General features: G+C 51.4%; 1 protein-coding gene across 1 annotated transcript in view; it reads right to left on the bottom strand.

Moving 5' to 3' along the window:
- Positions 1-24,292, bottom strand: part of CDYL (chromodomain Y like) — a 96,479-nt gene that overhangs the window by 14,944 nt on the left and 57,243 nt on the right. Inside the window, exon 2 of the mRNA XM_052648347.1 lies at positions 19,638-20,304. Within this exon, the coding sequence (XP_052504307.1) occupies positions 19,638-20,304 (667 nt within the window). The remainder of the gene's footprint in view (positions 1-19,637; positions 20,305-24,292) is intronic.

The raw sequence follows: 24,292 nt of genomic DNA, 5'->3' as shown, positions 1-24,292 counted from the left end.
GTTGATATTTTGTTTCTGGAGGGAATCAATCTAGGAATATTAAGTATGAAAAAGCGATGAGGAGGTTTAAAAAGACAAATACTGTTTTGCGAGAAAAAGCGGCAATTAATGAAGACTATGCAATTTTAAATAAATGTTAGCTAATTAAATTTCCTGAAACCCACATGACATCAGCCTGATTAAACCAAAGATTCTCAACTGTGAGGTTCAGTCGTGTGACACTTGACCTGAGAAGTGCAACATCCCTCCGTCCACAGATTCTCAAACTGATTCACAGCAGCATCAGGGCGCAGCTTCAAAACCATGCTCCCAGGGCCATTCCCCACCACCTGGGGTTTCTGGGGTCCCTGGCAGGGAGGCAATCCTCTTGCATGACTCTGACGCCCGCTGCCTGACCAGCACAAGTTCCGTCTTAACGGGACTCTCTGGTCCCCAGAGGGAACAGCCTCGGTCAGAGGACGGAGACCAGTCAGCAGGAATGGTCCCTCCCCATCAGAGGAGTGTCGTCAACGTCCAGATGCCTGGAACAGACAAACAGGGAAACCGAGAGACCGAGCATGTGGCACAGACCAAGCAGGGAAGGACGCGGACCGGAAGACTGCAGGGGGCTGGGAGCTGGTGAAGCGTCGATCAGGGTGTCAGAGACGCAGAGGACAGCCCACACGAGCACGTGTGCTCCTCTCGATCAGCCACGGAGACGAGTGAGCCAGAGGTGACAGCAAAGTCTCGGGGTCGGGGAACCAGTGGGGAGTCCGGCAGTCGAGAGAAACGACAACTTCACCGTGGTCCGATCAGAACTGCATTCCCACGCTCACAGCTCAGTAGCCGAACGGTTCTGTTTACAATTCTGAAACTGTTCGCAGTTCATGTCACGGAGAAGCGCAAACACCTCCACGTCCGGAAGACGTCTACACCTGCCGTCACATGGCTTCCCGTTCAGTGACGACTGCTCACTTTCCCCCTATCCTTCCCAGAAAGCAAGAGGGGGAAACGCCAGTCATCAATGGAATGTCTCAAGAAGTCACGACGGGGAGGCGGAGGGGGACGACAGACATCATGCGCCCGTCGGCACTTGGGGTCCTGGGCGTCTCACTGAATCGGTTTCAAAACATGAAAACCAAGCTCCAGCATTCAGCCGCCCTCCTGAGGTCACGGAGCCCTCATCCAGAAGGTCAGAGGGTGCCTGCAACTCCCCTCTGGACCTGCCTGTCCTATGGAAAACCTCAGGGCTGTCTGTCAACTGGAACTCCTGCTGCCAGGCCAGGCGTGGGGAAGGGGCAGTCAAAGCCCTCAGAGAAACAGCTTCGGCTTAGCTGTGCTTCACACACACACACACACACAATTTTTGTCCTAAATAAAATATTAGCAAACATAATTTGGGACATAACTTTTTATTATGGCAAAATCACACGGCATTTACCATTTTAATCGCTTTTGAGTGTACAGTTCGGTGGCACTCAGTACATCCACACTGATGGACAACCACCACCGCCCAGCGCAGAGCCCTCCGTCCCCCAAGGCGAGCCTGTGAGCCACGGCACGCTCACCCCTCATTCTCCAGGGAACCTCCTCCTCCTTCCTGCGTCCACGAACATCATGGCTCCAGACGCCTCACGTAGGTGCAATCGCTTCACATTTGTTCTTCTGTGTCTGACATATTTCATTTAGCATAATATCTTCGAGGTGCATCCCTACTGTAGCCTGTGTAAGAACATCATTCTTTTCTAAGGATGAAGAATACTCCATTCCAATATTAAAAAAAAAAAAAAGAAACCCACCACGTTTTGTTTATTCAAGGATTCCCTGGTGGCTCAGAGAGTAGAGTCTGCCTGCAGTGCAGGAGACCTGAGTTTGATCCCTGGGTTGGGAAAATCCCCTGGACGGAGGAGAAGTCTGGCGGACTACAGTCCAGAGGGTCGCAAAGAGTCGGCCACGACCGAGTGACTTCACTTTCATTCCCCAATGGCTATCTGGGTTGCTTCCGCGTTTTGGCTGTTGTGAATAATGCTGAATGGACATTTGTATTCACGAGTGGACAAATACCTGACCCTACTTCCAATTCTTTGGATATTAACCTAGAAGTAGAATTAGTACAAATCTGTGTCTGTTGACAGAAAAACAGACCATACAGTAATTCCATGTTTAGTCTTATGGAGCTGTATTTAGTATTTTCCTAAGTTAGCTGTGACTGTGTTTAATTAGCAATTCTCACCAAACTCTTGGAGAAGATCCAAGTCACGGACTGGACTGGGATGACTTCCACTTTCTCGCTACGTTTCTCTGACTTTCCTGGGATAGGGAAGCGGAGGAGACAAACGCTGGAAAGGTCACTACAATCAAACACAAACTGTACACGCATCTGGAGCCGGTTTTGAGCTCTTGATCCAGAGACAAAATCCTCATAAACACATTATTTGCTTCCCTATGGCCAGGACTGCCTTTCTCCCAGCCAGCCTTGCAGTCTGCAGGTACACGTGAGGCTGCCTGCCTCCCTGAGGGTGGGATCCAGGCCTCGCAGGCCTGCACCTCCGGTCCTGAGTACCTGCCTTGCAGTTAGAGACCGTGTCTGCTGATGACATTCTGACAGCAGAGTAAAAGGAACCTGAAGATTGTTGTTCTCTGGAATAAACACACTCTGGTCAGCGATGTCACTGTCAGTTCAGTTTAGTTCAGTTGCTCAGCTTTTGTCAGCATCCAACTCTCACATCCATACACGACCACTGGAAAAGCCAGAGCCTTGACTAGATGGACCTTTGTTGGCAAAGTAATGTCTCTGCTTTTCAATATGCTATCTAGGTTAGTCATAACTTTCCTTTCAAGGAGTAAGTGTCTTTTAATTTCATAGCTGCAATCACCATCTTCAGTGATTCTGGAGCCCAAAAAAATAAAGTCTGACACTGTTTCCCCCTCTATTTCCCATGAAGTGATGAGACCAGATGCAATGATCTCCATTTTCTGAATGTTGAGCTTTAGGCCAACTTTTTCACTCTCCTCTTTCACTTTTCATTAGCAAGAGGCTCTTTAGTTCTTCTCCACTTTCTGCCATAAGGGTGGCGTCATCTGCATATCTGAGATTATTGATATTTCTCCCGGCAATCTTGATTCCAGCTTGTGCTTCTTCCAGCCCAGTGTTTCTCATGATGTACTCTGCATATAAATTAAATAAGCAGGGTGACAATATACAGCCTTGATGTACTCCTTTTCCTATTTGGAACCAGTCTGTTGTTCTATGTCCAGTTCTAACTGTTGCTTCCTGACCTGCATATAGGTTTCTCAAGAAGCAGGTCAGGTGGTCTGGTATTCCCATCTCTTTCAGAATTTTTCACAGTTTATTGTGATCCACACAGTCAAAGGCTTTGGCATAGTCAATAAAGCAGAAATAGATGTTTTTCTGGAACTCTTGCTTTTTCGATGATCCAGCAGATGTTGGCAATTTGATCTCTGGTTCCTCTGCCTTTTCTAAAACCAGCTTAAACATCTGGAAGTTCACGGTTCACGTATTGCTGTATGTCACCATATATTCTGCAAACATCTACGATCAGTTCAGGTCACAACCAGAGACACGGAGAGTCTGTGCTGTGTTCAGAGGATTCCTGGCACAAAGGTCAGTCCTCTGCAGCATTTGTGTGGAAGAGCCTGCTGCCGGCTCCGATCTTCCCTGGGGGGGTCCGCTGAGTTCCCCAGGGGGCACTCATCCCTCAAGGGACTTGGGCTTCTGGATCCAGAGAAGCAGGGAGCCCTTAGGGATCAGAGGAAATCTGAGCATCATTTTTACTCAGTTCAGCAGAAACGGCACTCATGCATCCCAAAGCTGTCGGCAGCAACATCTCAGACTGAGGAGCTGGAAACCCTCACAAGTGAAGTGTGCCCTTTGAAGAGGCTGATGGAAAACTTTCAAGCAGGGAGTCAAATTTTAATTACAGATGCAAATTCAAGCTTTTTAGTTTTACTTATGAAAAAGCAAAATAAAAAGGAAAAGCTACTACCAATAATAAATTCTATCATTCTAAATACACATATCAGGATAAGTTCCTAAAGCGAATCCAGTACGACTGGTGATGCTTTAAATGCAATGCACTTTAGTTTCTCACTAACAGCCGCCAGCGTAAGTCATATGCTGGAGAGAACAAAACTTAGCAAAAAATCTTTATGCTGTGTCACGTTAAAGTTTCAAAACAGGAACAGAAAATGGTCAGACCTACACTCTTTAGTCCTGAGATAAAGGATTCACAAGAAAAAACTACGAGAAGGATGACAACTACCCACACGCTGTGAGTCTTCAGCGGTGGAATCTTACTGTTCATCTTACCTACAAAAATTCTATTTCTTGCAAAAACGATCCTACTTTATTTGACACAGGACTGAATTCGCTCAACACTTTCCTTTACAAAATTTGCACTGACTTTTAGAACTAACTTTTGCAACTACTGCTTCAGTAAGAGAAGTAAGTAATCGATTATAATCTGATCTCCCTGTTTAATGGTGCCTGCCCAATAATTTTAAATCCTGCATCTTAAAGGAAGACATACTTGTGGTCAGGTATATGTGGAGTACAACCCGAGCTCTACTCCAGGTGAAGTCAGCTCAGTCTGCATTTACTGCGCTCAGTACGTTCCTGGCTAAAATGCTCAAGCGCCGACTTCCTAGTTGGGGTACAGGGGCGCCTCTCAGAGGCCGAGACTCCAAACACCCCTTCTTGGATCACACATTATCACCCAGAGTAAGGCTAATAAGGTCAGGGTGTTTGCTGATGTTCACGGCGAGGCCTACTTTAGCCTTCCATCTGCAAAGCCAACAGCTGGGGACCGGGGTGGACCCCGTCACCAGGACTTCCGGTGCTGCCCACGTGCCCCATCACAGTCTGGGTCTCGTGCACCACGCGTCAGAGGACAGCAGAGCAGCACTCCTTCTTCCTCGTGTAAAATGACGTTGCTCAGTTGCATCCGACTCTTTGTGACCCCACGGACTACACAGGCCATGGGATTCTCCGGGCCAGAATACTGGAGCGGGTGGCCTTTCCCTTCTCTAGGGCATCTTCTTGACCCAGGGCTCGAACCCAGGTCTTCCGCATTGCAGGGAGATTCGCTGGTAAAGAATCCGCGTGCAATGCAGGAGACCTGGGTTCTTCGTGTGACTTTCTAAAGCAGCCCTCCTCCCCAACCCTCACCTAATCTCTAAATGAGCAACAGCTTAAATCAGAAGAGCACCTGCACTGACTTGAACTGTGTTCTCAAACACGACCATGACTCGAGGTTCGCAGCTCAGTGTGTGTTCTAGATGGGCAGGAGAGATCAGTAAAGCCACAAAGTTAAAGCTGCTGAACACACAACTCGCCCACAACAAGGTGAAGCCGGGGAGACAGCGCCGCGGGAAGCTGAGGCCCTGCACCTGGTCAGCAAGAGCGGAACACAGGCTGGGCTTCCTGGAGGCCAGGGCAAGGCTGGAAACCCCACTAAAAGACGATTCTAAACGAGAAATGTACTGCCTAAGTCGATGACCTGGTACTTCTAAGACCCAAGAGAAGTCACTCCCTGAGGGTCTTTGAAAGACCAAGAGACCAACACACACACACGCTCAGCCTCCCCAAACCAGAAGGAACAAGAGACAACGAAGGCAAAGAAACAGCACACAGCGCAAGTGCAGTGAGAGTCGTGCAGGCGTGCCCGACTCTGAGACCCCACGGACTATACAGTCCACGGAATTCTCCAGGCCAAACACTGGGGTGGGTGGCCTTTCCCTTCTCTGGGGGATCTTCCCAACCCAGGGATCGAACCCAGGTCTCCCGCATTGCAGGCGGATCCTTTGCCAGCTGAGCCAGCAGGGAAGCCCAGAACACTGGAGTGGGCAGCCGATCCCTTCTCCGGGGGATCTTCCCGACCCAGGAGTCCAACAGGGGTCTCCTGCACTGTGGGCGGATTCTTCACCAACTGAGCTCTCAGGGAAGCCAAGTCCACGGGGTCACAGAGGGTCAGACACAACTTGAGCACACAACGGAGCGGACTGCACACCCAGTGGGTCCCCCGAGTGCACCAAGGCGGTGGCCTTCCCCGCGTTCCCCGACACACGAGGGCCTTCCTCCTTAAAGAGACTCTAACGTGGAGCCTCAGGCGCAGAGCTGATCCAGGCGGAGGGGAGGGGAGGGGAGGGGAGGAGGATGTGCCGGCCCCTTGATGGCCCCCAGACCCACCCGGCATGGACGTGGGGCTGGACCTCCACCGCAGAAACACAGTGTGTCCCTGAACTTAGGATGCTCCATGAGAAAATGAGAAGATATGGTTTTATTTTAAAAGGAAACTGGCGGTGAGGACTTGATGCTGTCTTCAGAGCTCAGCCGCTGGGCTAGGGTGACTGCCTGGGGGGAAGGGCAGGGTCAGACGGGCCACAGGGCAGGCCTGGGGCCAGAGACGGTCACCTCAGGCTTGTCACCTGCCCTTCCAGACAAGCTCTAACTGCACTTTCAGAGAGTTTACAGACCATGAGAACGAGGTCAAAATTCAACCCACAGGGAACTTTCAGGAAGCATTCTAAGTACCTGTGACGCTCACTCAGAATTCAGCTTCGTTTTAGTCAAGATTTATCTCATGAGGACCTAAAGGAAATTTACTCAGAACACAGAATATCTTTAACGTTCAAAACATCTGGTGTGAGGAATCAACTCCCGGAAGAAGGGCCAAGTATGTTGTCTGTACTGAAAACACAGTCATCCACCCAGTGACCCCGCTCCAGGGATTTAACCAAGAACACTGAAAACATGTCCAAGCAAGAGCACGCACACACGTGTTCACAGCAGCGTTACGCACAGGAGCTAAACGAGGGAGTGACCCAGACGTCCATCAACAGCATGGAATATGCACACTGAGGAGACTTATCCAGCCAAAAAAGGGACGAGGCACCCACTTAATCACTAACACGGATGAACTTTGAAAACACGCCAAATAAAAGAATACAGACACAAAATCCACACAGTTGGTTTCATTTACATGAACTGTCTAGAACAGGCAAACCCACAGAAGCGCAGAGTGAGTTATCAGTTGCCAGGGGCCGGGAGGAAGGTGGAGAGGGGAGGGATTCCAACAGGCTAAGGTTTCCTTCCAAAGTGAAGGCAATGTTGAGGGACAGAATGGCGGCTGGGCTGCATAACATGAGGATGTGTTCAATAAAATCTGAAGTACAGCACTTTCAGAGCATGCATTATGGTGTGATGTCTATCTCACTTTTCTAAATGCAAAAAAATTACCTATTCAAACAGCAGAACCTCAACAGACAGTTGTTGGTTTGACATATATGTTTACATTCAAATTATATAAGGTGCTGTAAGACTAAAACCAGTGAAATCTGAACAGTCAGATCACTATTCCAAGAGGGGAACATTACAGGTCAGTGCCAATAGGATCTTACGTCTATAATATTATTTAGTAAAGCAAATGCAACTGTGTATAAACAGCGTAAAATATCATAGCTAAGCTGAGTTAATTCTAGGAGCTCAAGGCTGATTTGGTGTTTAGGGAGAGGGGATGAGGAAGGAGCAGAACCCAGAGTAATTGACCCATTTAAAGGAACAAATGGGAAAGAAAAATCTCAACACATGTAGGCAATGCAACATCGACTCGTGATAAAACACTCTGCTGGAAACAGAGTGAACCTTTAACTAAACTACGGCCCAATTCTGAACTCCACCGCATCCCCGCCCTTCGCCGTCCCCGGGTCTCCCGCTGTGGACTGGCGGACTCTGGCAGCCTCGAAGCTGGAACAGAGACTCGAGGGGCTGTGGACAGGAGCCTGCCCCACTGTGTCCTGGACACCGCCACGAGAACGAGGCCAGAACAGCTGGAGGAGCAGGAGAGGCCCAGGCTGCTGCCCTGCCGGTCCTGGCTGAGGCCGTGCAAGGCCCGACGAAGATTTTCAGTCTCACTCTCATCCTCTCATCTGATGCAGCTGTGGGCTGGGCTCCCGAGTCAGACCACCTTGAGTCCTTGCTGGCTCCCCGGCTCACTGGCAGCCGCCCCACAGGGCGACCGTGGGATCGGGTGACTGACGCACGCAGAGCGCCTGCCCAGGCCCCGCCGTGCATCCCGCACCCACTGGAAACACGCTACGCTCGCTGCACACACGCAGCAGCACAGGCACTGGAAACACGCCGCGCTCGCCGCACACACACAGCAGCGCAGGCTGCCGCTTTCACCGCCTTTGTGCCCAGCCTGCTGCACTCCTCATCACCTCAGCCACGGTTCAGTGACAGACACGTCCGGCTTCTGCTAGCCTAGAATGAGGAGAGAGGGTAATTCTAAAGACTGTGGCTGCAGTGTTTAAACTGAGGCAACGCTGGTTTGTAACACTGTACGTTTCACGCGCCTTCTGTGCACCCTGCGGCATGCTCGTCAGCAGAGTCCGAAGTGTCCGTTGGTCTCATGCCGCTACCCGTCCGCCCATCCTGCCCTCCTCCACCTCCCTTCCCCTCTAACCAGCACCCTGTGTTGTCTGTCCACTTACACACACACAGAAACGTCACGCACGAATGCCGTCATCTGTTCCCTTCAGCACAATGCCTTCTAAGTCCACGCTGTCTCAAACGGCGAGAGCAGGTTTCTGATGGCTTGGTATGCCTTTGTGTGAGTGTGAGTGCGTCTGCCTCACATCTTCTTTATCCATCCATCTGCTGATGGGCGCTTAGGTTGCTTCCACGCCTTGGCTACAGTAAACGCTGAATGAACACAGCGGTGCATGTCTCTGAATGAGCACCTTCACATTCTTTGGGTAAATACCCAGAAGCAGAACAGACAGACCACAGCTCTGTTTTCAGTTTTCTGAGAAACCTCCACACTGTTCTCCATAGCGGCTGCACCGATTCACATTCCCACCCAAAGTGCCCTTTTCTCCAACCCTCACCAACACTTGTTACTTCTTACCTTTTTGGTAACAGCCCTTTTAATGGGCATGAGGTACTATCCCACTGTGGTTATGATTTGCATTTCCCTAGTAATTAGTGATGTTGAACATCGCTTCATGTATCACTGTTTTTATCCTTGGATCACACCTTTAAAAATCAGGGTCAAATTCAACACTAATATGTTCCTATTTAAAAATAAGTTGCATCTAAAAGAGGTTCGGGGGAAACGTTCAGCACTTCCATCTGGTGGCTCTTGGACAGGCAGCTGAACGCAGACCTAGGGGGAGTCTTGTTGAGATCAGAGACGCCCACCCACCCACCCCGAGGTTCTCAGATCGGCTGAGTGACATGCCCGACATGCCTCTACAGCAAACCACCTTAACGAGGAAACCTCGAATTAGAACAAAGAACAGCAAACAGAACACGAAAACAAGAGCTTAGATTATACCGTTTAGAACAGCATCCAAAACTATTAAGAGAATCCAAAGGAATCCGCTAATGAAAGACATGTAAGGTCTCTGCTCACAAGACTAAAAACACCTGTGCTGACTGTAACTATGCCAATCTCCCCTAAATGACAAGAGTGACCGCAACCTCAGTTCAGACCCCAGGAGGGCTCTGTTCTCCTGGAGAGTGGAAACTTCAAGCTGACCCTGCCCTGGACGTGGACATGGACAGGGCCCTCCTGAACAAGGACACGGGGGCAGACTTCCCCTACCAGACGCCAAGACTTCAAGACACTGCCGGTAAGACAGCGTGGGATGGTGAGAGAACAGACCAGAAGCCTGCAGACGGACCTGCAGAGACGGCCCCCGGGGGGCCACCCGAGGCGGTTATGCAGCAGGGATGGCAGTGTACAGACCCTGACAGCCACACATCCTCCAAGGCAGAGACCCAAACACAAAAGCTCCTAGAAGAGCACGTGAGAGAACGGGTCTGGAGGTGAGAAGAGACGCAACAGCACAGAAAGGAGCAGAAGAAATGGGGGACTGGAGCGCATGACACTCAGAACTCGGTCACCAGAGCACCGCCGAGCACGGAAGAGCTCGTCCGCAGACTGGAAAGGCCGGTGCCGCAGCCCCACAGAGGCCCGTCTCAGGCGCTGTGTACAGAGCACACACACAGGCTTCTCAGATCACTACAGCCACCGGGCTGTCACGCCACGCCTTGTTCACCTGGAGACGTGAGGAAGGTCCCGGTGCTTTCAGGACCACCGGGGGTGAGGGCCCTGCTTGTGGGATACCAGACTGTGCTCCCCGAGGGAAAGGGGCTGGCGAGGACGGGGAGGCAAGAGCGACCAGGGGCCTGCCCACAGCAGGCCAGACCCAGGCGCGAGCCCAGCTACCTGTCACATCTCCGCTGCCGGCGGCCCCTTCACAGCAGAGCTAAGTGTGGCATCAGAGCCCGTCTGGCCCCAAAGCCCACACCACCTCCCACCTGGCTCTTCACAGCAGAAGCGTGCTGACCCCTAGGCTAGACTGTCCTCTTTGGTCCAGAGTATTCACCGAGAGAGGCCCGGGAGAGAGGGAATCCCCTGGAAGGCCTGAAGGGGGTCACCGTTCAGCATGAGGACTATTTCCGAGCCGAGAATTATTCAACCAGACTTTGTGTCCTCGGTGAAAAGCAAGAGGTATGGCAATGTCACAGAATCACCAAAGTGAACTACTTAAGACGAGAATCATGACCTGTGTTTAGAAACTAATCACTTAAAAAAGTGATCCTGGGGCTGCCTGAAAGAAGCCACATTTGCTCCAGACGCCTGTAAGTGATCTCTCTCCTTGATCAGAGCGGAGCAGACACAGGCAGCTGCCGACGATGCCGCGGGGTGAAGCGCCCCCCAGCTCGGCGGGAAATTGCGAGCACGCGCATCCTGACGCCACTCTGTCTGCACCCCGCACACACCTCTGAGGGCGGGTGTAACATTCCTGTGAAAAGTGAGGCCCAGCTGCCTCCACAGCCCCTTGCCAGGGAAGTCGCTCCTTCTGGCCGCCTCCACCGCTATTTCTCCTGCTTTGAAAAAAAACGAACAAACAATAGCCCAAGCTCCCCCGTGAGCTGTCTTCTCCTTAATTGTATTTGAAACTTCAAAATGACCATGATGATTAAAAACAAATGAAAGCAATGGTAGTTTTAGGAGAAAAAAAAAGTTCATCTTGAAACCATGTAATTTTGACTTTGATCACACGATATCAGTGTCAATACTGGGGCTGCTTATTTTCCCCAAACTCAAGAGAAAGCAAAAATAAACCAAACCTCCCTGGCTCACAGGACCGCCCTAGAGCGGGCATCCTCAGAATCACACGCGGCTTTGCGCTTCTCAGCCACCCCCAGCAAGAGTCCGATGCTCCCGGGGAGTGGGATGACTTCTATGCTCTCAAATGATGAGAACTCACTCATACTCCTCGAGACACCTACACATCTTCTCAAAAGCTTCTTCTTGCATCTCGACTTTTTACTCATAACTTCAGAGTCCTCGCTGCCTGGCTGTCCCCACCAACAGTCTCATGATCCTCTGTACCTTTCCAAAACATGCCCCAAAAGAGGCAGGCTTCCTCTGTGTACGTGGGGAAGCAAGACAAATCAAGCCAGTAACTGCTTCCCTCTTGATATTAACAGCCATGTCATCCTTAAAGACACAAAACCACTTTCTCAAAATTGAGACCGAGAGTCTATTCAACGCTTAGAAGAGGCGCTCTCACACTGATTATTAATGAGAACTTTAAAGCCCACTATGACTGGATCCTTCGATCAAAGTTCTAAAATCAACAACTCTGCTAAAAACAGGTGCAGCCGCTATGGAAATACATTTTGGAGGCTCTTCAAAAATTTAAAACATGCAATTACCATATGACCCAGCAATTCCTATTTCTAGGTATTTATCTGAAGAGAATAAAAACACTAACTCAGAAAGATACACACTCCTTTTTGTTCACAGCAGTGTTACTTATAATAGCCAAGATAGGGAACAACCTAAGCGTCCGTGGATGAATGTACAGAGACGTGCGGCGTGTACATACACACACCTGCTGTGTAACACCTCAGAATCTACCACTCGCAGACACGGAAGAACTGTGGACACGAAGGAGCTGAGGACACAGAGGCCATCTATAAGTTACAGGTTTCACCTGTGTGCAGGGCTGGCATCCCCAACACCCCCACGGTGTTCATCACGGGTCAACAGTAAATAACTATCAACCACCTTGAGATACAAATGTGTCTATGTCCCTGCTGGACTTGAAAAGTTGGTTGCAATTTTTGTGTGAGCTAACAATATTTTCAAAACCAGACAACTTGAGGCTGAGCAGCAGCCACCCAGCACTGGTCACTTGATTTCAAACCCCACCCCCCGTGCTGGTTCTCCCCTGGCTGTATGCCAAGCCCCATTATATGCCCATGTTATATACAGAAACGGTTATACCATTTCTATCTCATGGTTTCCAAAACTCCAAGTCCTATACTAAAAGGGAGTACTTGGCAGTTAAAGCAACTTCTCATTCATAAAATTGAGCAGCACAGTTAACCTGTCATCCTCCGTGGTGACGGCGATTAGGCTTAATTCCAAGAGCCTGGAGACAGGGAACAAGAGGAGCCTTGCTCCTGCCGCACCGCCCCTCTCACAACCCCGCGGGGTCCCGTGGAGGCAGAGGTCAGGGGGCGTCCGGCCGTCCTACACTCTCCCACCTCTCATGGTACCACTGTCTGTGCGAACACTGCGCTGACGTCTCAGTCCTGCCGCCCCCATCTGACACATGACAGGTAGACTCACGGGATGAGATACAAAGTCCTTACCCTGCTGCCAACATGAATCAATCAGAATCGTGGGCATACCTCCTAACATACCACGTCTCGTTAACTACTTGACTTGAGGGTTGAATTAGAACCAGAGATTGTCCCTGTTAAGGCTCTAATCCCTGTAGACTCCCAGAAATTGCCATGACGACAGCTATCAGCAGAATCAGCCCCGTGCGCTGGAGAGAGAAGGGTGCTGTTGAAAGTGGACCCCCACTCGAGCTGCCAGCCCCGGGGAAGCAAGGGGCTTCCAGACACAGGACACATTTCAGGCTCCACGGCCTTCACCCCTGACCCAGACGGAACCAAGTGTTTTAATTTTCAAAAGCAAACTTTAAGGCTCTTGACCACACCCACCCCCCCCCAGGATGAAGCAGGTCGAGGGAGAAAAGGCACCGGGACGCTCATCAGCTGCCGTAAACCCCTGAAGGCAGACGCCAGACAAGCCTGGGCACTCTACCCACTGGCGTGGGCACCCTCGTCCTGCGTGGGGCCAGGAGGACGTGCACACACACGGGCTCAGATGTGAGACGAGTGTGGTCCCCGGGTAAGGCTGATGCTGATGTGGACGTGAAGTCTTCACGTTTTGAAAAAGTTAAACGACCCTCCCCTCTGCCCCCACCCCCTCCCAATCGGCAAGGGATATATTAAGAAAATCAACGGAAAAATGAATGCAAACAGGCAATTGTAACAAACGATGATACCATTTTCTGCCTTCTCATTAGGCAGGTAGATTTATGAAGAGTTGATTAAGAACAGGTGAATGGGCACCTGGTCTTCAAGTTTGTTTAGAGATGAATTTGCTCCCATCGATCAAAACCTTAGTTCCGCTGTAGCCCTTGTATTCACCCTTGCTCGCAGCAGCAAGTGATTCAGGAGGAGAGCATCTCCACATGTGCGTCCCCATGGGTATAAACACACACGCGAGGGGCGGGGAGATGAGGCAAAGCACAGAAAACGGTGAGCATGCGGACAAGGGCAGACGTGCTCTCCTCGCACTGCCTCCCAGCACCCCCGTAAGGCTGAAATCATATTAAAAAAAAAAAAAACAAAAAAAAAAACTTACAACTTGAAGTGAGGCAGAGATACGAGTCTTAACATAGAAAGTTCTCCAAGACGCAACGTCAAGTGAGAAAGACAAACCCAAGCACGTTTATGGAGCAGGACTCCACGCTGAAGAGTCCAAGCAGACGGAAAAACATCTGGACTGACACGCGTCGAATCACGACCGTTTCCTCTGGGGAAGGAAACGGGATTCCGCGGGGAGCAGGTGATGGCACACCGTCCCGTTCCGCTCAGTGTACTTGTCCAATCCACAGCATTTATGGATTACTTGTGTTTAAGACGGGGGTATCAATAAAACATATTCACTTACAGGGGAAGAAACTATTTATATAATGTGGTTCTCCCCTAAAGGATGCACCAAGACGCCGGCCCCTGGGAAGGCGGGTGTGCAGGCAGACGGGAGCAGGACACACTGCCGCCCGTGCGTGTGCCTGAGGCCAGGCTAGCACCCAAAGGCAGAGCCAGGGACGCTGAGCAGGGAGCGCCCGGGCCCAAGCACAACACCCCTGCTGAAAAGCACGCCACCGCCGCTCTGACAGCAGGCGCCAGGAGGCATTCACGGCAAAAATAACCACGACCCCTTTAAAGGACGGAGAGCTGTCCACCTGAGTGTGAAAACACATCCAAGATGTGTCAAAAAACTGAAAAGGACCCTAAGTGGCGGAGCCGTGAGACAAGCAGGAGCCACTGACGTGTTCAAAGGCGCGCGTGCCTGTGCAGCTTCTGCAAGGAAAGAACGGCCGGCAGCAGTTCTCAGAGCAGGAGGAGGTGGTGGGAGAGGGAAGGTGGGACTTTTACCTTTTTTTTCCTTTGAGATGTTTTAAGATATTACAGAAAAACTGGACAGAATTTTTTTTTGGCCAACCCAATATCTCATGTCTTCCAGTTCTTTAAAAATTTTAACTGTTAAAACACTTACTAAAAAGAAATTACGAACACCTGAAGACAATTTTAAATCAAGACCAAATAGGAACTAAATCTAACTATAAGAACCTAAAATAAAGGAGCAGACAGTTAGATGAACTGAGTATTAGCGGACAGTTATTTCCCATCCTGCTCCACAAAACCACAAAGTTACAGGAAAACAGCACAGGCTGGCACTGGAAGGTGCCCCCTGGAGGGCACCCTGGCCCCCGAGAGCCATGGGCACGGAGGCGGGACGGGGCCTGGGCAAGTGCCCGGGTGCTGCTGCTGCTGCCCTGGGACCACAACCCCGAGAGCCGCTGGCACGGGAGCAGACGCCACAGAGAGTGGGGAGAGAGAAGCCACACGGTCCCAAGGACCCCGAAGTGGGCTCACTGGTCAACACTGCCCAGAGTCCCAGGTATCCCTGAGTGTCCCTAGAGACAGGGACGCAGGGGAGCGAGGAGGGGCGACCCCCAGGAGCAGAGGACAGAGCGCAGAGCTCGGGGGGTGGGGGTGGGGCGTGGGCCTCCTCCCACGGGGACCCAGGCTTGTCCAGGCAGTTGGGAGCGTCCAGGACGCGGGCACCCGTCAGACGAGATGCCAACCGACGATCTGCAGCTTTCAAAGGGAAATGCTTCGTGTAGCGCCCTTGGGCGCACGTTTAACTGACTGTCTGCTACTGTGTGGCTTCAGACACCCTCTTGTCCTGCGGGCACTTCCTGCAGCGCCCCAGCCTCCTGGCTTCTTAACCTCCCTGGATTCAGGTTCCACTTTCCGCACCTTCCGCAGTAAGCGGCCCCAGGCTGCCTCTGACAAAGGAGCTCTGAGCTTCCCTGACAGGCACAGGGGCCAGGACCTGTCTCACGTTCTTACCGGAGGACTTTACGTGCCCCTCTCTGGAAGTAGCACGCTTCCTCCGGGGTCCTTGCTTTGACTGAAAATGCTCATGAGGTGGAGAACGTGGTCCGTTGAGGTGTCTTCTCAGTCATTTTCCTCCTGAACCTGTTGTTAGCAGCTGACTCTTTGCAACCCCATGAACTGTAGCCCACCAGGCTCCTCTGTTCATGGGATTCTCCAGGGAAGAATACTGGAGTGGGTTGCCATGCCTTCCTTTAGGGGCTGAACTCTCATCTCCTGCACTGGCAGGCGGGTTCTTTACCAATGAGTTTGGACTTAAAATCCAGCTGCCAACCCTACACCGTAACAATGATAAGGTTTAGATGTCATGAGAAAAAAAAGTTTGCTAATAACATTTTCTCAAAGTCATACTTGTGGAATGGTGATTAACAACATATTTGAATTCACAAAAAACAAAGTAATGATAATATAGTTTTTAAAAGCAATTGCTTTTGTAGGATTAATTCACCAGGCAATTAAGAGCATAAAAACAGAATCATTAACTTATTAATAAAATAGACTAGAAAGACAGCTGCACTGCCTAAATTTAAAACTTTTTCTATTTCTGAGTAAAGCAACATATTCATCTTTTAAACCTCTGTTTCATACTTAAAATCATCAAAAACTAAACACACATATGGTTAGTCTGTAAGAGTCACTGTGTGTATGTTAAAATTCTCCAGAAACATTTACTCTTTTGGGTGACAGACATTTAAATATCTGTTGTGCTTGGTAGCAAAAATATCCCCCCACACGATTAATGTTTTGAATAGGAGATGGTTCGTTTCCCAATGACTCCACGAATAGCACTTCAATTAGTTTTAGAAAAACAAATCAGGGTTCTGGTGCAGCTCTAAAATTAACCCTGTGTTAAGAATGTGCGAACATGGACCAGCTCCTCAGAAGGGCCTCAGCCTAGCTTGCTGTGAAAGAGACACGCCAAGGGCAAGCACGGGCTTTTCTGGAAGGTTCTGTGCTCTGGCCCATGGACCTGTCTCTGCAACAGCACGCGCTCCCATTGAGCATGACCCAGGGATGGAGCCACAAAGGATGTGCTCCAGCGCCCCTGCAGTGAGCACCGTCCTGCCTGACACACTCACCCCACGCAGGCTCGGCTCTGGCCAAGGGGTGCGGGGCGCTGAGCCCCATGAGAGGAGATCCCTTCCGGAGTCCAAGTGCAGCGCCTCTACGCAGGAGGGTGACGGGAGGCGAGGCGACCTGACACCCCTGCAAGCCGGGCCCGCCGCGGCCCTGCAGACACTCCAGGGGGGCTGCCGGCCTCCCCACCATCTGTGTGGGGGGAGGGTCTCAACCTGTGGCGGATTTGGGGGGGCAGGAGAGAAGGATGCTCCCGGGGGCCCTGGGGAGTACGTCACTCTCACCCCAACCCATCCACCCCCACAGAACAAGATGAAAGGCCTGTGAGATTTTACGCTCACGTGCCCCTTGTGGTTTTAACCACAGCCACCCTTACAGATACTGAAAAAAATTTTTGAAAGAGTCAGAGTACTAAAAACAGAAGTTAGCAACTTTTAATTCAAATAGAAGCCACGGCACACCTTATGCCCAGAACTTAAGGCTTTTGCTGAGAGCAGCCAGCCCTGCAGAGCTGTGCCAACAGCAGCACGTGGAGACAGAAGGGTCAAGACAGCTTCTAGTTTGTGGACGACCAACCACAGAATCTGAGTCCGCCCACCGGGACCGTGGCTGCCTAGACCAGGCAGAGTGAATGAGTGTGTGTGAGTATGTGTGTGCACGCCTTCAGTTCAAAGGCGATGCGGTCTCTGTCACAGGATTCTGTATGTGTCTGTCTTCCTAGAGCAGGGGCGTGTGAACCTAGAGGGGGATGTGTGTGTGTGCCTCTAGCCCGCAGGCTACACGGGCTCTGTCACAGAGATTCTGTGTGTGCGTGCGTGCGTGCGTGCGTCTGTGTGACCTAGAGCGAGTGTGTGTGTGTGTGTGTGTGTGTGTGTGTGTGTGCACCTCCTTCAGCCCGCAGGCTGCGCAGGCTGCTGTCACAGGGACTCCAGCTCTTAGAGTGTGTATGTTGTGTGTGTGTGTGTGTGTTGTGTGTGTTTGCACCTCCTTCAGCCTGCAGGCTGCGCAGGCTGCTGTCACAGGGACTCCAGCTCTTAGAGTGTGTGTGTAGGTTGTGTGTGTGTGTGTGTGTGCACCTCCTTCAGCCCGCAGGCTGCGCGGGCTCTGTCACAGGGACTCTAGTCTGTCCCCGCAGCAGGAAGGCAGACGCAGACCATCAGTGTGAATACACATGGCTGCGTTCCAATAAAACTTTATGAAACAGAAATCAGTTTCTTATATTTCATGGCTCATGAAGTATTATTCCTCTTGATTTTCTCAAACATCAGAAGATGTGAAAACCCTTCTCAGGTGACAGGCCACGTTGCACAGGCCACACAGGGTCTGGCCTGTGGGCGCAGGCCCTGTCTTCAGCAGCAGAGCTGGGCGCAGAGTAGGGCCCGGCGTCTGCCATGCAGGACGACACGTCCGTCTGTCCATCTGGCGGGGGCAGCCAGTGATGGTGCAGAGAACAAGACGGGAGGAACTGAGAAACAGCACAGATTCCTGCTCTGCTTGAACCCCACAAGCTCTGCGACTCGACCTCCCCAAGAAGTGGAGCCTTCTATTGGCCACCACCAGGTCTTGCCTACCCTTGAACCGCTACAGCCCTTCCTGACACTGAGCTCAAGGCCCGTGGATGAGAGGTCAGCTCTGCAAATGCGCTCACACAAGCTCCCGGAGGCCGAGGGCAGGGAGGGGCAGAGCACCCACACGAAGTACTCGTTGGACAAACACCGGCAAGGGATCGCTATTGCGCAAATGGGACCCTGACCTCAACCTATCCCCCTCCCTGGGATCCAGGGCCCAAGACCAAGCCGGCGGGACCCACCACGGCAAGATGGCTGAGTAGGGTCTCAGAGGAGCAGAGCTCCCCACGCCATCACTGCGTCCCATTCCACATTAGTCCACTGACTGTGGCCCAAGGAACATGCACACAGTCCAGGGGCGGGCTCAGTCCTGCTCATGGACGGGCTGGGGGAGCAGTGGGTCCCAGAACAGAGGGGACCAGAGTCCATGAGGCAAGGGAGGGCTGGGGCAGCTCCCGGCAGAGAAGAGCAGGTGCCCCGGAGGCAGTGGGCAGGCAGGGGAGGCCCAGCAGACTCGGAGGTACCTGCTGACCGAGGCAATGGTGGAGCAACCTGTCTGGCGACTGGGGATGGCTGTTCCGTTCAAGAACGGATGGGAAGTGGATGGGGGCTCTCAGAGGGCAGGAAGCAAGGGGACCGGTAAGAAAGCCATGGTAGGTGAGAAGGCACCAGGACCCACCGTGAGGCAAGGCTTACATCAGAGAAGATGCAGCAGAATCCTAGAGGTGGCGGCTCACCAGGCCTGGGGAAAGCGCTGGGAGGGAAGCCGTCGATGCTGACGCCCAGGTGTGCGACCCAGCGGTCGGGCAGCCCATAGGATGACCACCTGAGCTGCACGGTCCAGGGGCAAGAACGGCATAAAAACACAACAGAAAACAGCACCCATGCTGAACGGACCCCTACTCTGCAATAAAGATCCCAACAGCTGACTGTTTCAGAGAGACCCCCCCAAAGTCCCAAAGTCTCTATTTGTGGTCGATACCCTACTGAAAGGCATTTCTGGTTATTTAGATGAGTTAGGACAGTAAGAACTGTGACTTCTAATCAATATTGCTCACACTTTGAAATTTCAGATGGATTCCTAACATGAGACCCAATGTGTTAAGATGCATAAAAGCAGAAACTAAAGAAATACCAGCCACGACCTACCTAGAAGGGGACGTTGTTTAAACCAACCGCAGGCGGTGGGCCAGCCCGCAGGCAGCCGATGGGACAGAGCCCGTGCTGACTTCAGAGGCCGACGCCCCAGGCTTCGGGTAAAGAGAGAACGGGCCAGTGAGCTCTCACCAGGGTTCCCACAGACACACCTGCTCTGTCGGGAGCAGGGCCCGCGGAAACCCCCGGGCTCAGGCCGGCCAGCTTGCCTTCCGGAGCAGAACTGCGGAGGTGAGGGGGCCCCCCCACGCCCCTCCGAGACTGTCACTTACCTTTCCCATTCACGGCCAGCCCCGTGGCCATGGCCGCGGTCACGGGTCCGGATGCCTGCGGCACCAATGGGTGTATCCGGGGCCGGCTCCCCATCCGTGCCCGCTCTGCCCCTGGGCCCAGTAGGGCCCCGACCGGCTTCTCGGCCGCTGCCTCCGGGGCCGCCGTGTCCTCTGGCCCCTGCTCCACGGGGTCCGGCTTCTCGGGGCTCTCGTCCTGAAAGCCGTCCACCGCGGTCCTGCTCTTGATGGGGCTCTTGGGCACGAGGATCTTGATGCCCGACCGGGCCAGGTCCATGTTCTTGCGGGCGGCCAGGCCTGGCGCAGGGCTCTTCCGGAACTTCTGGCTGGCGGCAAACAGCGGGCTGCTCTTGGCCTCGTGCTCCTTGCCCACCACTAGCGCTTTGGGGGCGGCCTTGGAGAAGCTGCTGTTGGTGGACCTGGAGATCTGTTTCCGGGCATTGTTCGGGGAGGTCCGGTTGGCCCTGGTGAAGGTGCCCTCCTTCTGCTTCTCGGTGTGGCGCCGGTTGAAGTCGTGGATGTACTCCTCGCAGTTCACCAGGTGCTGCTCCGGCTCCCAGGTGTCGTCCTCGCTGTCGTAGCCTTTCCACCGAACCAAGTATTCCGTCTTCCCTTTCTTGTTTCTCCTTTTGTCAACAATCCTTTCAACCTGTTTAGAGAGGAAGAGAGAAAAGTATGAACACGTTATCTGAAAAATAAACTGTGAGGCTAACTAATAATAATGGAACATCAGTTCAGTTGCTCAGTCATGTCCAACTCTTTGCGATCCCATGGACTGCAGCACACCAGGCCTCCCTGTCCATCACCAACTCCTGGAGTTTACTCAAACTCATGTTCATTGGGTCAGTGATGCCATCCAACCATCTCATCCTCTGTCGTCCCCTTCTCCTCCCGCCTTCAATGTTTCCCAGTATCAGGGTCTTTTCCAATGAGTCAGTTCTTCCCATCAGGTGGCCAAAGTATTGGAGTTTCAGCTTCAACATCAGTCCTTCCAATGAATATTCAGGACTGATTTCCTTTAGGATGGATTGGTTGGATCTCCTTGCAGTCCAAGGGACTCTCAAGAGTCTCCTCCAACACCAGTTTAAAAGCATCAATTCCCCTGCGCTCAGCTTTCTTTATAGTCCAACTCTCACATCCATACATGACCACTGGAAAAACCATAGCCTTGACTAGACCTTTGTTGGCAAAGTAATGTCTCTGCTTTTTAATATGCTGTCTACGTTGGTTATAACTTTTCTTCCAAGGAGAAAACGGAACATCAAAAATGAGAAAAACTGTTAACAGGTGACGTAAATGATTGTCCCTTCTGGAGCCAACCCATCTACAAACAGAACAGTAACAGAACACTCAAGATTTTAATGGTTTTCCTGAGATTAAGTCAAAGTGCTAATATTTTAGGCCCAGAATATATGAACGTGCATTACGTTGGTCATTTTTTTGGTGTGATTCAAAGGGAGCTCTCTTTTTACTTTTTATAATGAACCCTGACCGCCTGATCCAGTTTTCATGGTCACAATTGGGCAGTGTCGGGCATCGGCTGCCCTCTGCCTGGTCATCGTGGCACCAACAGCAGGCGCTCCAGAAACAGCACAGCTGCGATCTGTGCCAGGTGGTCTGCACCAGCCCACTGAGGAAACAGGGTCTGTACTCCAAGTATTACTCAGAAGCACTCGGTTAGAATCAAAAAGGTCAACAGAGGACCTAACGCTTTCTTGGTAATCAGGTTATTTACCTTTGAAACTGGGTTTTAACTAGTTTTACGGCAACATCTTTAAAGGAAGATGCTGTCAATCTCTGAATTTCACGATCAACACATCCCACAACAATTCCTGCACCCTTGCCATGAAACATATTGCTATTACCATTACTGTGACAAATTCCACCACCTTAATTAATGTCCTATGTGTTAGTAGGGGATTGCCTATGATTCACGTGAACAAAATATATTTAACATAAATGTCTCCCAAGTTCTTGTGGAAATACTAAGAATCTGCTGTTATCTCTCTGGTCAACACAGAAACCACCAGCCCACTTCCCCAGTGGCAGCAGGCACCTCCATCCCTTATAAGTAGAGGCCTCAGCCACACAGCCGGCAACTCTTTAATTAAGGACACAGGTTTGAGCCATCATCAAGGTCTTCAGCAAAGTCACAGGTTAGGCCAGATGACACAACGGTGTACCTGCCCACCCCAGCAGGCATCACCCATTGGGAAATGGCCAGCATTCCCAAACAGCAAAAGCTAAGTGCAGCTTAGCCCACCCCCTAGCATCTCCCCTATTGTTAAGATACCCCCCCAACCCTCCAGCATATCTACCTGGGGTACAGAGAATCAAAGCCAGAAAACTACAGAACCTTTGGCCACCTGACACAAACAGCTGACTCACTGGAGAGACCCTGGTGCTGGGAAAGACTGACGACAGAGGATGAGATGGCTGGATGGCATCACTGACTGGATGGACACGAGTTTGAGCAATCTCTGGGAGCCGGTGGTGGACAGGGAAGCCTGGCTTGCCGCAGTCTAGGGGGTCGCAAAGACTCGGACACGACTGAACAGCAGAATACCAACTACAGAAAAGCCTGAGGTTAAATACAGGTTACTGCTTCTGTGCAACAAGGATGAAGGGTGAAGAAAGGCCCTGTCTGAGCAGAAGGTAGACTTTAGACCCAGCGGATGACCCCCCATCACTCCAGCCTCAGGCCTGCTCGGTGGACCCACAGGGTCCAGACGGCAGCGCGGGGAGCTTTCAAAGTGGCTGTTCTCCTACTCCTTTTCTCATTAAGAGTTGTGTTTAAGGGCCTAAGTATTTCCATTCAAAACATGTATTCTGGAAAATTCCACGCAAATCAATTTCATGGCAGCAATAACTGAAAAGTTTTAAATACAAGGGACTAAAGAGATTACCTTGTAAAAGCGAACTATGTTTAATATTTTCTTTCTGTATCAATCTCTACCCCAGAAGCACGAGGGAGAACCAGGGGAGCCTGTTCCCCTCAAGCTACCGCGGGGTCTCATCAGGACGGGCGGGCCGCCTCCGTCCCCCTGTCGCGGGTGCTCCCTCCGGGACGATCAAGGTCCACGGGATCCCCCCAGCCGGTGCCCCAGGGCCTGGGCAGCGCTGCGAGCGCACGGCGGTCAGACGCTGCTCGGACCCCGGACAGAGGAGGCAAGAGCCTCAGGCGGGAGATCGGGGCTTTGTGAGGGGCCGTGCGGGCGTCCAACCGCGGCGCTCCGCCACTGCAGCACTGAGACAACACGACTCCACTCATGGACACTAAGGCCGGGGCTTACTATTTTCACGCGTTCCCTAAAACGTGACGCCTTTGGTTCCCTTCAACTATTCAAAACCCGGAAGGCACCCAGCGCGTGCCACAGCAACAGGAAGGCGCGGGGGCCCCGAGCGCGCATGTGCAGCTCTAACTCTCGCGCGGACAAGGCGCCCAGGGCGCAATCTCGCGCGGCTCCACCAACTCTCGCGCGGGCGCGGTGCGTGCAGACAGCGCACGCAGCTGACACGGTACAGAGACGGGCCGCGCCGGGCGCGCGACACACGGTGAGTCAGTCAGGCCACCGCCGCTTCGGGCCCCTCACAACAACTTCACACCGAACCAGGACATGTTCCCCCCTTTCAAGGACAAACGTCCTACCCCCTCTGACAGCTTAAATGTAAAGCATTGTTTATTCCTTCTCTGGCTGAAATCGTCTCCCACAAGAAGGCACATCACCTGCATTCAACAGGATTTTACTAGAAGCTCGATGTTATTTCAGAGCACTTCTGTGGTGAGGAACACCTGATCACAAGACAATGCATAAAGAACTCTTTCTTTGGGTTTTCAGTCCCTTCCTCTTGAAATCCACCTCATAACTGGTTCTGATAGCCAGTATCGACGCACTGTCTTTCTTAAAGTGTTAATATATACCAAGTATCCACTTCTAGTACAGAATTTCAATGCAAAAATTTTTTATGAAACAAATTCTTCATAAAAGCACAGAACTGCAGACAGAGGTTCTTTTTGTTAGGATTTCTTTCTAAAATTCAGTCTACAAAATCAAAATGTGAAAGAAGTAAAACCAAACCTTCCTTAACACAGCAAAGTCCTCTGACAGTTTACAGAGCAGTAGAATTAATCAGAAAGGGTCATTCCAAAACCCAGCCCACTTTTCACTGCCCTCGGAGCACACAGCAATCAGGGCCCAGGAATGAGTTGGGATGGGCTGAGCGTTGCACAAGACAGAAAGAAAACAAAGGTTCTCCGACCGCCTGCGGCATGTGGAATCCTAGTTCCCAGACCAGGGAGGGAACCTACACCCTTGGACCGCCAGGGAAGTCTCTCTCTGAAGCTTTCGTAGCAAAAGTAGCACATCATCATTGTGACTTGGAGGTAAGCAAAAGTGTTTTAAGTCACAAAAAAGCAATAACCATGTTAGAAAACTGGTAAGCCAGACTTCATCAGAAAACAATGTTGAGAAACTGTATAAATAAGCCACAGATTGGGAGATAATATCCAGAAAAAATATCTCCAAAGATTGGTCCCTAAAACTACGAAAGAATTCCTTGCATTCAATAATGAAAAGACCAAAATGTAATTTAAAAGTGGGCAAAAGATTTAAGCATACATTCCCAAAAGAAGATAC

Source organism: Budorcas taxicolor, chromosome 11 (assembly GCF_023091745.1).
Source record: "Budorcas taxicolor isolate Tak-1 chromosome 11, Takin1.1, whole genome shotgun sequence".
NCBI classification, from domain to species: Eukaryota; Metazoa; Chordata; class Mammalia; order Artiodactyla; family Bovidae; genus Budorcas; species Budorcas taxicolor.
The sequence above is the reverse complement of the archived record's forward strand: the minus strand, read 5'-3'. Positions and strand labels throughout refer to the sequence as shown.